At 39.9% G+C, this 12359-nt stretch overlaps 1 protein-coding gene across 1 annotated transcript; it reads right to left on the reverse strand.

Annotated features, from left to right (window-relative positions):
- Nucleotides 1-1584: 1584 nt before the first annotated feature.
- LOC131353211 (E3 ubiquitin-protein ligase NEURL3) lies at nt 1585-3828 on the reverse strand. Its single transcript, XM_058390043.1, has 4 exons — nt 3676-3828; nt 2429-2932; nt 2079-2237; nt 1585-1892 (listed from the first exon to the last, which is right to left on the reverse strand). Exons 1-4 carry the CDS (start codon nt 3707-3709, stop codon nt 1723-1725), a joined length of 867 nt encoding a protein of 288 aa, XP_058246026.1. The 5' UTR covers nt 3710-3828; the 3' UTR covers nt 1585-1722.
- Between the last annotated feature and the right edge of the window lie 8531 nt (nt 3829-12359).

Below are 12359 nucleotides of genomic sequence, written 5' to 3' on the forward strand. Positions count from 1 at the left end.
GTGTGTGCGCGCGCGCGTGCGTGTGCTTGTGTGTGTGTGTGTGTGTGTGTGTGTGTGCGCGCGCTTGCGTGGGTGTTATTTAAAACGATATTTTCAGTGCTACCACACAAACAGTCATAGCTTTTGGGTTTATGTGTATTGTTTGTTTGTTTGTTTCTTTAAAACAATATTCATTTTCAGTGTAAACAGGAAACAGCTCGGGATTCAAAAAAAACTCCAAAATCGTGTTAACGGCGTTTCCTGTAAGCACGTGACTGTTTGTTTTGCAGCAGCCAAGATTCGTCTGGCGCTTCTGTCCAATCACGTAACTGTATGCAAATATAACGAATTCACGTTCTTTCATTGGTCCAATTAAAACCGCTGAGTGAAACCCCCGCATTCATCTGATCCCAGTCATCATCACCAGTTACACTCCATTCAGGAGAAATTTCTCAATCCCAAATCACATCTGGGTTATAACTATATGCTCCAAGGAAGAGGTCATGAATTCAGAAATGAAAATAACCTCAGTTATTCTTAATGTTCTTGCATAATGATCGATGATCTTGAAGAGAAGTGAAGTCCTGGTTTGATTTGAGGTTATCTAAAGTGTAGGGATTACTCACATCCTGTTTATTATCTAAGGTCATGTGATTATTGCTAGTGTAAGTGTAAATGTACAACAAACAACATGAACAACAATTACAACAGGAACAGCAACAATCATCATCATCAGATTCTACAAAGAAAAAATACCCAGTACACACACACACACGTTTTCTTTGACGTTACTGATCTTTCTTGTGCTCCTGTGTCATCTTGCAGTCATCCATCAAGTAGTTTTCTCGTCCATTCAGGACACCTGTTATGCAATGACAATCTCCTACACTGTTGTTATTTTCCTTTCTGTTTTCATTCATTTTTAAAGATAGACAGATAGATAGATAGATAGATAGATAGATAGATAGATAGATAGATAGATAGATAGATAGATAGATAGATAGATAGATAGATAGATAGATAGATAGATAGATGAAAAACTCCCTGGTAGCTAAAATGTTATTCGACACTCTAAAACTTTGTACCTAATTGTTTGAGTTGCTCTGAGAATTTTAATTTCCAATCCTAAACAACGAGAACTCAACTAAATATTTATATTTGATCCAGATCATGCCAGACAGCCCAGTCTACCATCAGACCTAACGCCTGTGCCTGTACAAGAACAGAAAGGTTTCTTAATGTGGGTGAATCTTTTGGGAAAATACGGTGATGTCACTCTAGCACATGGATTCACCTCGGATTTTCCTTACAGCCTGAAAGAAAACCGAAAACACAATCCTCCGAGCGCTGAGACAATGACATGGTTTATCCTACATGGCATTGTGTAGAGTTAAGGTCAACGTCTACATGTCTAGAGTTGTCACATGAGTCATACAAATTTCCAACCAGGCGAGTTTGTGTGTTTCAAAAGCCTGAATTACTGGAGTGCACTAATGAGTACACTTCTGCCCTCTAGTGTTGCCCATGTCACACAACAACTCACATTTTACTTCTTTAGATTTAATAAATATATAAATATACAAAAAAGCAGGATTTATTTACACACTGTACAAAATATTTACAAAATAATAGAATATTAATTCACAATATTTACACTTTTGTACATCATCATCATCATCATCATCATCATCATCATCATCATCATCATCTCTCTCTTTCTCTCTCACTCTTTTTCTCTTAATTTTAGTTGCGAATGCACTGCCGACATAACGGGCACGTCCCAAAGTCTCTGATGACCCTCGTTGCACACTGAGAGCACAAACAGTAGTGACCACAGTCCAGGAGCACGCAGGCAGTCTCGAGGTAGCACACCACACAGAGCTCTTCATCGTTTAAGTCGTCTATTCGTACATCTGTGAATGCAAAATAACAAAATAAATAAATAAATAACAGAGATTAGCTGAAAGCATCTACAAAGCTGTACTGACATACTGCACTGGAATGTCTGTGAAGCTAGTTATCACTGAAGACTTAGAGATAACTTCATATCAGAAGTCCTGACACTGGATGCTTGTAGATATTTTCATTCCCATGCTTACCTTCACTGCTCTGAAATGAAGGAGGTTTCAATTCTATAGACATCCTCTTTCTCAGAATCTCTTCAGGAATCTGGTCATAACCACAGTTCTCCTCTGTAGCCCTGATTTCGGGAACAGGGCAAGAGCGGCGCATGCAGAATAAAGTCTTCTTCTCTGAGCCTGGAATAAATCATAAACACATGAAATCACTGATTACAGTACTGAATTATAATCTTTAAAAATAAACTGGGTTTATTTTTTTTTAGCAATTTATTTGTTAGACTATATGGCCAAAAGTTTGTGGACACCTGACCAACTGATGTATTCCCTATGTGTTGTAATAATAATAATAATATATGTATAAAACTCACCTAGTAAGAGGACAGCCCTTGTCTGGCCGTACACGTCAATCATGGCCCAGATCGGCTTCCTCGTGTCCAATTGCAACATTTTTTGTTGGTGTTCAAACCCGTCATCCGTCTGGATGCGAAGGCATCCGGTGTGCGTCACCCAGAAGGTCAGCTCGGTGCGTGGGGAGCAGAAGTTCACAGGTACAGGGGTCGCCCAGAATCCCGGTCGGTCGGTGAGATCGGGAATGGCCAGAGAACGCATGGGAGCGGAACCGGGCGGCACGCTGGTGAAACCGAGCCGGAGCGCACCGTGCCAGCCCGCCACAGAGCGCTCCACGCGCATGCGCACTTTCTCCTCGATTCGCAGCGGTCGACTGCTGAAAGTCACACCGTGACGGAACGACTCCGGGTTTCTGGTCGCGCGCCGGTCGCCTGCACTCAACTTTATATGCTGCCCCTTCACTTCGGGGTGAAATGTCAGGGGCCCCAGGCAGTTCTTTCCGCACGCGCAGGGCCTCCAAGTGACTGGAAGACACACAGAGACTGAATTTATTACGTGATCTGACAACTATAGCAGAAAAAAATAGTATGTATCTCTTATCATATAAAACCCTGCTTATCTGACTGGTCGCGTGAATATTAAAACAAGTAGATATTAGTAATAACTCGTTTGATATACATCATAAACAAACATGAAGTCAGTGGGGAATATTTTATATCACATGCTATATATATATATATATATATATATATATATATATATATATATATATATATGAAATGTGCAGATTACATTATTATAAAATTATTCTATTTATTCACTAATTTATTTTTGATTCCTGGGAGTATAACTGAATCACAGTAACTATAAATAACTTATATCCGAATAGTTAAAATAATAATAATAATAATAATAATAATAATAATAATAATAAGACTCTAGACACATATTAGCCTTTCAACATTTTCATAATGAGAAATTAATATTTAGGATCAGTTGTTTTGTTTTGTTTTGTTTTAGGTCACGTGGCAATAATAATAATAAACAATACTGTTGAATTTCACAAAAATGAACAGAAAAAAGTGTGCATAAAAACAGTATTTTTGTCTTATATTTCAACGCAAACTATATTCTTTCTTTTAACACCACCAAGGAGCATTTCATAACTTATCAACTTATATCTATAACTACAGTAGCATCCATAAAGCATCTAAACCATGTCCCAGTGACTTCAGTGAAATATTTTAAAAATGTTCCTAAGTCTTACCTTTGGCCTTACGTGTCATGTTTGTTTTCTTCATAAAGCAGAATCGATCTACTTCATTCAAGAAGTGTTGTAGATCCTCCAGCAATTACAGATTGTCCGTTTCTAAACAGAGGGGGGGAGTGTGTGCCTGTATTTATAACGCGTCTCAGCACGTGCTGTGGGTTTGAACTCAAAACATTGTAAACCATAGGCCTGAAAGGGAAGGTGGGTGGAGCTAAATGCGACAGGGGGCGGATCTCGGAAAAGTACTTCCGAAGTGAAGAATCATGATGTGGCGTGTCTCCAGTAAACACTGAACATGTGATACAACTTCCCGTTAAGTGGAAAAAAGTCGTGTAGCACAAGCCGTGCCGCCAGCTCGTGCTTCCTATGATCAAATGCTGATTGATAGATCGATAGATTTACCCTTACAGTGCAATACAGCTCAGAAGATCCTGCCACGCTGTAATCATACACTGCTTCCGATCTGGAAGATATGGGATAATATATAAGGACCGTCTATTAGAGAGCCGGGAATATGGATACTAAGGATACTGCGTTTCTGTTCGAACTTTAGATCACTGTTTAGCTATAAAAATGAACTGCTTTATAAAATTCTATTTCATTGTGTTATTTTTGATGAGAACTAAAATATGGACAAATCAGGCATAACATTATGACCACCTGCCTAATATTGTGTTGGCTGCCAAAACAGCCCTGACCCGTCATGCACTGTGTATTCTGACCCCTTTCTATCAGAACCAGCATTAACTTCTTCAGCAGTTTGAGCAACAGTAGCTTGTCTGTTGGATCAGATCACACAGGTCAGCCTTCTGCCCCAATGAGCCTTGGCCGCCCATGACCCTGTCGGTTCACCACTGTTCCGTTCTTGGACCACTTTTGATAGATACTGACCACTGCAGACCGGGAACACCCCATGAGAGCTGCAGTTTTGGAGATGCTCTGATCCAGTGGTCTAGCCATCACAATTTGGCCCTTCATCAAACTCGCTCAAATCCTTACGCTTGTCCATTTTTCCTGCTTCTAACACATCAACTTTGAGGACAAAATGTTCACTTGCTGACTAATATATCCCACCCACTAACAGGTGCCATGATGAGGAGATCATCAGTGTTATTCACGTCACCTCTCACTGCTCATAATGTTATGGCTGATACTTTATATTTGCAGTGTAATATGCACATTTTGGAAAAATGCTTAAATAATTGACTATAAAAAATTTTAATAATTTGAGTAAAATGAAACATATAGCATGTGCTTTATTTAGTAGGGTTGGTATGGTATTGGGGCATTCAGGGGTGGGGTGAGGATGGTGTTGGAGAATGTGGGAATGGGGTAAGGATGGTGTTGGGGCATGCAGGGAAGAGGTGAGGATGGTGTTGGGGCATGCAGAGAATAGGTAAGGGTAGTGTTGGGGAGTATGGGGATGGGGTGAGGATGATGTTGGGCAGTGTGGAGATAGGCTTGAAATGGTGTTGGGAAATTCCTCAACAGAAAGCAGATTTAACAAACTAGTTCGATAAACAGGAGTTTGTTAGCACTTTCCTCTGGCCACTGGTTATGTATCTTGTATTGTAGTGCAATAAGAGTTTATCTTTACTGCACATTTATAGTTTTAGTTAATGTTTATAATACACTATATTGCCAAAAGTATTCGCTCACCCATCCAAATAATCAGAATCAGGTGTTCCAATCACTTCCATGGCCACAGGTGTATAAAATCAAGCACCTAGGCATGCAGACTGTTTTTACAAACATTTGTGAAAGAATGGGTCGCTCTCAGGAGCTCAGTGAATTCCAGCGTGGAACTGTGATAGGATGCCACCTGTGCAACAAATCCAGTCGTGAAATTTCCTCGCTCCTAAATATTCCACAGTCAACTGTCAGCTGTATTATAAGAACGTGGAAGTGTTTGGGAACGACAGCAACTCAGCCACGAAGTGGTAGGCCATGTAAACTGACGGAGCGGGGTCAGCGGATGCTGAGGCGCATAGTGCAAAGAGGTCGCCAACTTTCTGCAGAGTCAATCGCTACAGACCTCCAAACTTCATGTGGCCTTCAGATTAGCTCAAGAACAGTGCGCAGAGAGCTTCATGGAATGGGTTTCCATGGCCGAGCAGCTGCATCCAAGCCATACATCACCAAGTGCAATGCAAAGCGTCGGATGCAGTGGTGTAAAGCACGCCGCCACTGGACTCTAGAGCAGTGGAGACGCGTTCTCTGGAGTGATGAATCGCGCTTCTCCATCTGGCAATCTGATGGACGAGTCTGGGTTTGGCGGTTGCCAGGAGAACGGTACTCGCCTGACTGCATTGTGCCAAGTGTAAAGTTTGGTGGAGGGGGGATTATGGTGTGGGGTTGTTTTTCAGGAGCTGGGCTTGGCCCCTTAGTTCCAGTGAAAGGAACTCTGGATGCTTCAGCATACCAAGACATTTTGGACAATTCCATGCTCCCAACTTTGTGGGAACAGTTTGGAGCTGGCCCCTTCCTCTTCCAACATGACTGTGCACCAGTGCACAAAGCAAGGTCCATAAAGACATGGATGACAGAGTCTGGTGTGGATGAACTTGTCTGGCCTGCACAGAGTCCTGACCTCAACCCGATAGAACACCTTTGGGATGAATTAGAGCGGAGACTGAGAGCCAGGCCTTCTCATCCAACATCAGTGTCTGACCTCACAAATGCGCTTCTGGAAGAATGGTCAAAAATTCCCATAAACACACTCATAAACCTTGTGGACAGCCTTCCCAGAAGAGTTGAAGCTGTTATAGCTGCCAAGGGTGGACCGACGTCATATTGAACCCTATGGATTAGGAATGGGATGTCACTTAAGTTCATATGCGAGTCAAGGCAGGTGAGCGAATACTTTTGGCAATATAGTGTATCTCTCTCTCAATGCTGTGGGATGAATTATCATTAAAAGCCCATTGCACTCAATACATGTTTATACTGCAACTGACTCAGTACCATAAGCGGAAATGTGGCTCCACCTTTTACACACACAGGTTTGAGTTGATCATATACGACGCCTTTCTCAGAAACCTCTGCTGTTTTCTTAAGCAAGGCCCTTAACCCTTGACCCTGACTTTCTAAAAAGCTGGGATTTTCCCCCATGCTGCATTGTACATGCAGTAGTGTATATATTTCACACAACAGATTGAACTCAGTTAAGGATTAACCTGGCAGCTACATTATACGCCACACTCTGACGTACAAATGTATTAAAAGTATAGCAGAGCATGTAACAAGACATGTGACGTGTTTCTTGAAGTTCTTGGGCATTGGTACCTTACAATGAAAGCAAGATTGCATCAAATAATAGAATGAATAATAATTTAATCTCATAATTATTTTTGCCTTGAGTGTCAATTTATACACTATACATTCAAATTAGATTGGCTTTGACCAAGATTGACCTCAGAACACAAAGTCACACAAAAGAGTTGTAACAGCTAAAATATCAAGTACAGTACAAAAAGGAGATAAATATATAAAACAGGAAGTAGAGAATATTAAAATGTATTTGTCCGGCACTGTGCGCCTGATCCACTCATCACATTGCTATGAGCCAAATAATATCAGGTCAGAGGCAGGCTTGTGCATTACCATGATTTCATCATCAGTACACAATACTTAAAGAGCACAGTGATGTTAACTCCAATTATATAATTTTTACAAGACCATGCATTTAATGTACATTATTCATTTAGCTGCACAATTTTACTAAACACTATTATTCAATTCAATTCATTTGTATAGCGCTTTTAACAATGGGCATTGTCTCAAAGCAGCTTTCCAGAAGTATAGAAACATAGAAAAATTATAAAGTTTCAAGATAATGTACTATTTATCCCTAAAATCCCCAATAAGTATGTCTGAGGCAACAGTGGTGAGGAAAAACTCCCTGTGATGATATGAGGGAGAAACCTTGAGAGGAACCAGGCTCAGAAGGGAACCTCATCTTCATTTGGGTGACAGTAGTAATGTGAATGTTAATATTGTTGTTAATGTGTGTTAATGTGAATGTTAAGGTGAATGTTAATAATGTCCTTTCTACAACAACAACCAAGAGCTCTTGAGGAACTGCTAGTCTAGGTCCTAGACTTAGCACTAATTCCATCCTGTTGAAAGCTGACTGAGGAAAAGGAAGTCTTAATGCCTCAGCATACCAAGACACTTTGGACAATTTCATGCTCCCAACTTTGTGGAAGAGTTTGGGGATGACCCCTTCCTGTTCCAACATTACTGTACACCAGTGCACAAAGCAAGGTCCATAAAGACATGGATGAGCGAGTTTGGTATGGAGGAACTTGACTGACCTGCACAGAGTCCTGACCTCAACCCGATAGAACACCTTCAGGATGAATTAGAATGGAGACTGCGAGCCAGACCAAAACTGGGACGTCTGCCTTTACATGCACATGAATGTAATATGGAGTTGATCCACCCTTTGCAGCTATAACAGCTTCAAATCTTCTGGGAAGGCTTTCCACAAGGTTTAGGAGTGTGTTTATGGGAATTTTTGACCATTCTTCTAGAAGTGCATTTGTGAGGTCAGGCACTGATGTTGGACAAGAAGGTCTGGCTCACAGTCCCCACTCTAATTCATCCCAAAGATGTTCTATATGGTTGAGGTCAGGACTCTGTGCAGGCCAGTCAAGTTCCTCCACACCAAACTCGCTCATCCATGTCTTTATGAACCTTCCTTTGTGCACTGGTGCCCAGTCATGATGGAACAGGAAGGGGTCATCCCCAAACTGTTCCCACAAAGTTGGGAGCATGAAATTGTCCAAAATCTCTTGGTTTGCTGAAGCACTAAGAGTTTCTTTCACTGGAACTAACCCCTGAAAAACAACACTTGAATTCGATGATTTGGTCGGATGTCCCAAAACCTTTGTCAGTATAGTGTATAAAGGGATTAAATGACCAATGAGTATTGCTTCAAGGTTTTGTAGCCCTACAGTATAAATCGTAAACTTAAAGTGTTTTATACTTGTAACCGACGGTCACAGTCTTCTGTCGTTTTTCATCAGTAATTATATGCAATTGCTAATACATGACAAACAACAGCTAAGAGTTTGTTGTTGTTTTTTTTTTTTTTTTTGTGCTGTGAAGTGCAAATTTCACTTCATTATTTCCTCATTGTTCTGATGAAACTACTAGACTAATAGGTCAATCATGCTTATGACCGCAATTAGCCTCATTCAAATTGTATGCTGGAATGATTATATACTTCAGTCTGTGAATTTTACTGTATGATTTAAGACACTGTATGAAATCTTGTTAAACCTGATGGTCTTGTTAAATCTATAGCAAAAACATCATAATAGATGAGATACAGTTAAGTTTCATGTTGGATCATGCACATCAACACATCTTTAGAGCCCAGACATATCAGCTGGATCCATGGATAAGATAGATCTGAAGAATTTATTGCATCTAATAAGTGGATAGCAATAATTGTGGTCCTATCCAAAAGTATTGGAACAGCAAGGTCAGTTCCTTGTTTCTTTTTGCTATTCACTGTAGACATTTGGATTTGAGATATGAGTTTGAATATAAGCTTGGGTTCTGGTGACTGACTTGGTCAGTCTAAATCTCCACTTTTTTTTTGTTCCTTGATGAAGCGCTTTGTTGTGTTGGAAGTGCGTTTTGGATCGTTATCTTGCATGGAATGCATTTCTCTGTAATTTGGCAGATGGAATATGATTGCAAGAAGGAAGCAAACTGTTTTCACCCTCAAATTCATGCTTAACATACTCTATTCAACCATTGTGACAGGAGAGACAACGAATGTTGAACTGTGAAGGAAGTACAAATGTACCCTATTACATTCTGTGCAATCACAAGTTTCAGGAATCTACCAATTTTATGATATTACCTTTTTCTATTCTGTCAGTTTACTAACACTTTAATCTTCAAAGTTGTCCAAATATTATCATTACAATACAGTCTATGTGTCCTTAACGTTGGAATGATTATACATCAGATGCCATAAACTGATTTGTCAATAAACCAGGGTTAATTTTATGGTTATGAGGAGGAATAAAACAGCCTCCTCACTACAACCTGAGCAATATAACAGGATTTCTGCAAAGCCTGGCGTTATTTATCCTGCAACACACATTACATTCAGTTTCACTTTGACACATGATATGTTTGCTATACATAAAAGGATGACCCGAGTTCCAGTTAAACATTTTACAGCTGCACCTTCAGCCTTCAGGTGAACAAACAAGCGAAAGAAAAGATTCAGACAGGATGAACTGCTGCATGTATGAATGTGAAATCGCCGGTCAGCTGTTGGTCACCACACTACTTAGTTTTAAACGTATACTTCCAGAAATTTCCCAGTGCATTAGTAAAGATGTTTTATTGTGTCTCCCAAAACTTCACCTCCATAGAGTCACTCTGTAGCATGCATGCTGTAATACTGGTGATTCTCCAGAGCTGCTGCTACTAATTTTCTAAAAGATCTCACTTTCACTTTAATAGGAACAGCTACACCCTTGCCCTTTCATGCTGCTGTCCGATCAGCCAATCATGGTGCAGCATAAAATCGTGTCTGGATCTGCATCAAATATTTTTGGCTCTTCTTCATGTCCAGTCTAATTCTGGTGAACTTGTGCCTACTGCAGCTACAAAACTGGAACGCCATGTCTTTTTATAGCCTGGATGTTTTTCTGGGTAAATATCAGAGACTATGGTTTGCTGTACATAATTACCTATTCTTTTGTTTCTATAGCTTCAAAATGAAACTGAATGTATACTGCAATCCAAACATGTCCTGTTATATTCCTGGGATAGGCTTCTATAGATCCTCCATGACCCTGACGGTGATAAAGGTCTGTTTGCGAAAGATAAATGAAGCTTTGATTGACTGCAAAGGGAAAGAAGATAAAAAAATCCAACACCATGCTATCACTTTAAAGCCCATTATGTACAGATTAAAGGTATGCACCAGCCTTGTAAAGTACCTGGACTGATGTCATAGTTATGAGATGAATACACAAACATCCTTATTATTTCCTTCAGGTTCTGTAACACGTATATGTTCTCACATGCCAACATAATGGATAGGTATCAGACCACTACACTACTTAGTATTAAACTTCCTGTTTCTTATATCCTAGAGATCCGATCTCTCAGAACTTTGGTGGCTGAGAATAATTTGTTAGTTTCTGAAAAGGGATCACCACAGATCCACTCTTATCTATCATATTATATATCTATCATCTCTTATCTGGATGCATAAAATCATCCCGAATCAAGTCAAGGGCTTCAAATAACACTCCCATCAAACACCATTTGGTCACATGTCCAGTTTTTATGACCCCGTGTCCACCTGATGTTGTCATGAGATGCTTCTCCTCACTGCACGGTTGTAAAGAACGATTTCTGTCACCTTGAATCGGTCTGTCCATTCTCCGTTGCCCTCGCTCACCAAAAAGGCATGTCTGTTCACTCAACATGGAATGTTTTTTGTTTCGTGAATCATTCTGCGTGAACTCTGGAGACTGTTGTGTGTGAAATCCCCGGAGATCATCGGTTTCTGAAAGAATCAAAACCAGGCACCAATGTTCTCACCACGGTCCAAGTGACTTTAAAAGTTCCTCTTTTTTTTTTGCATTATCATTCTGCTCCCATATAATTGGTTGATTGTAATACTTGCTTGAATGAGCAAGGTGGTATTAAAATGGCCATAGAGTGCATAGTTGCTAATACATGACTTTTAGTTTGCTGAAATGTATCTTGCACCTGGAGGACTGTACAATTAGTCATCTTTTGCTTCACAAAAACGTTGTCACACGTTCTCACCTGTCATGTGACTGAAGGTGAAGTTAACTGATGGTTTTCCTGTAAAAGGAGTGAATTCCCAAAGTGAAACTGGATGTATGTCGCATGACACACACATCCGAGTTACATGTTCAGATCAACGTATGGTATTTGCTCAACGCTTTCCCCCCTCCTTTTTATTGGAGTTTCCTGGAGGCTTCAGTTAATTCACTGAGTCACTGAGAAAGCTTACGATGGAGTAAGAAACAACTTCACCTGCCATTGAACTAGCCTTTCCAGTCCAATGTTACCGAAAAGAAAATCAGATGTATTTTATTTGGGGTGATGGCAAGTTTATACTCTTTAGCAGTTTGAATGTGATTGATTAAATCTGGACACTGACAGTTACAAAAGGGTGCAAAAACTTATGCAAACTGGATTTTTTATTTTTTTTGCTTTTCTTTTCTTTTCTTTTCTTTGTTTTTTTTTTTTTTTTTTTTTTTAATGATCTGTCATTTGATTTTCATATGGATCTATTTCCCAAAGTGAAAGTGGTTATGATGTGGTTCAACGAGGGTGTATAAACTTTTTATCTCCACTGTTTACTCCACTTTTTATTGAGATGCTTATCAGTTACAATACTGCGAGGTTAGTTTCACTTTGAAGCACTGCATGTATTGAGAGATAAAGGTAATTGTTCTTTGTTTTCAAGATACGTGGGTGGGAGTGGAAATCATATTTAGTTGAAGGGAGGTCAAATAAATAGTCATGTGACCTCAGCATGAATATACCTATTCCAGGAAATCTCCAGAGTTTATCAGAGAACAAACTACAACATGAAGATCAAGGAGCTGACAAAAGAAGTTTGGAAAAGGATGAAAGCTAGGGTGTGGTTAGTAATATACGTA

This window comes from Hemibagrus wyckioides, linkage group LG05 (assembly GCF_019097595.1).
Source record: "Hemibagrus wyckioides isolate EC202008001 linkage group LG05, SWU_Hwy_1.0, whole genome shotgun sequence".
Taxonomy (NCBI): Eukaryota; Metazoa; Chordata; class Actinopteri; order Siluriformes; family Bagridae; genus Hemibagrus; species Hemibagrus wyckioides.

Bases quoted from the DNA above. Each gene is read 5' to 3' on its own strand.
- LOC131353211 (XM_058390043.1), bottom strand. From the start codon at position 3,709: ATGAAGAAAACAAACATGACACGTAAGGCCAAAG. The intron at 2,238-2,428 runs GTGAGTTTTATA...GATTTATTCCAG, and splicing joins AAGGGCTGTCCTCTTACTAG to GCTCAGAGAAGAAGACTTTA. The intron at 1,893-2,078 runs GTAAGCATGGGA...TTGCATTCACAG, and splicing joins TTCATTTCAGAGCAGTGAAG to ATGTACGAATAGACGACTTA.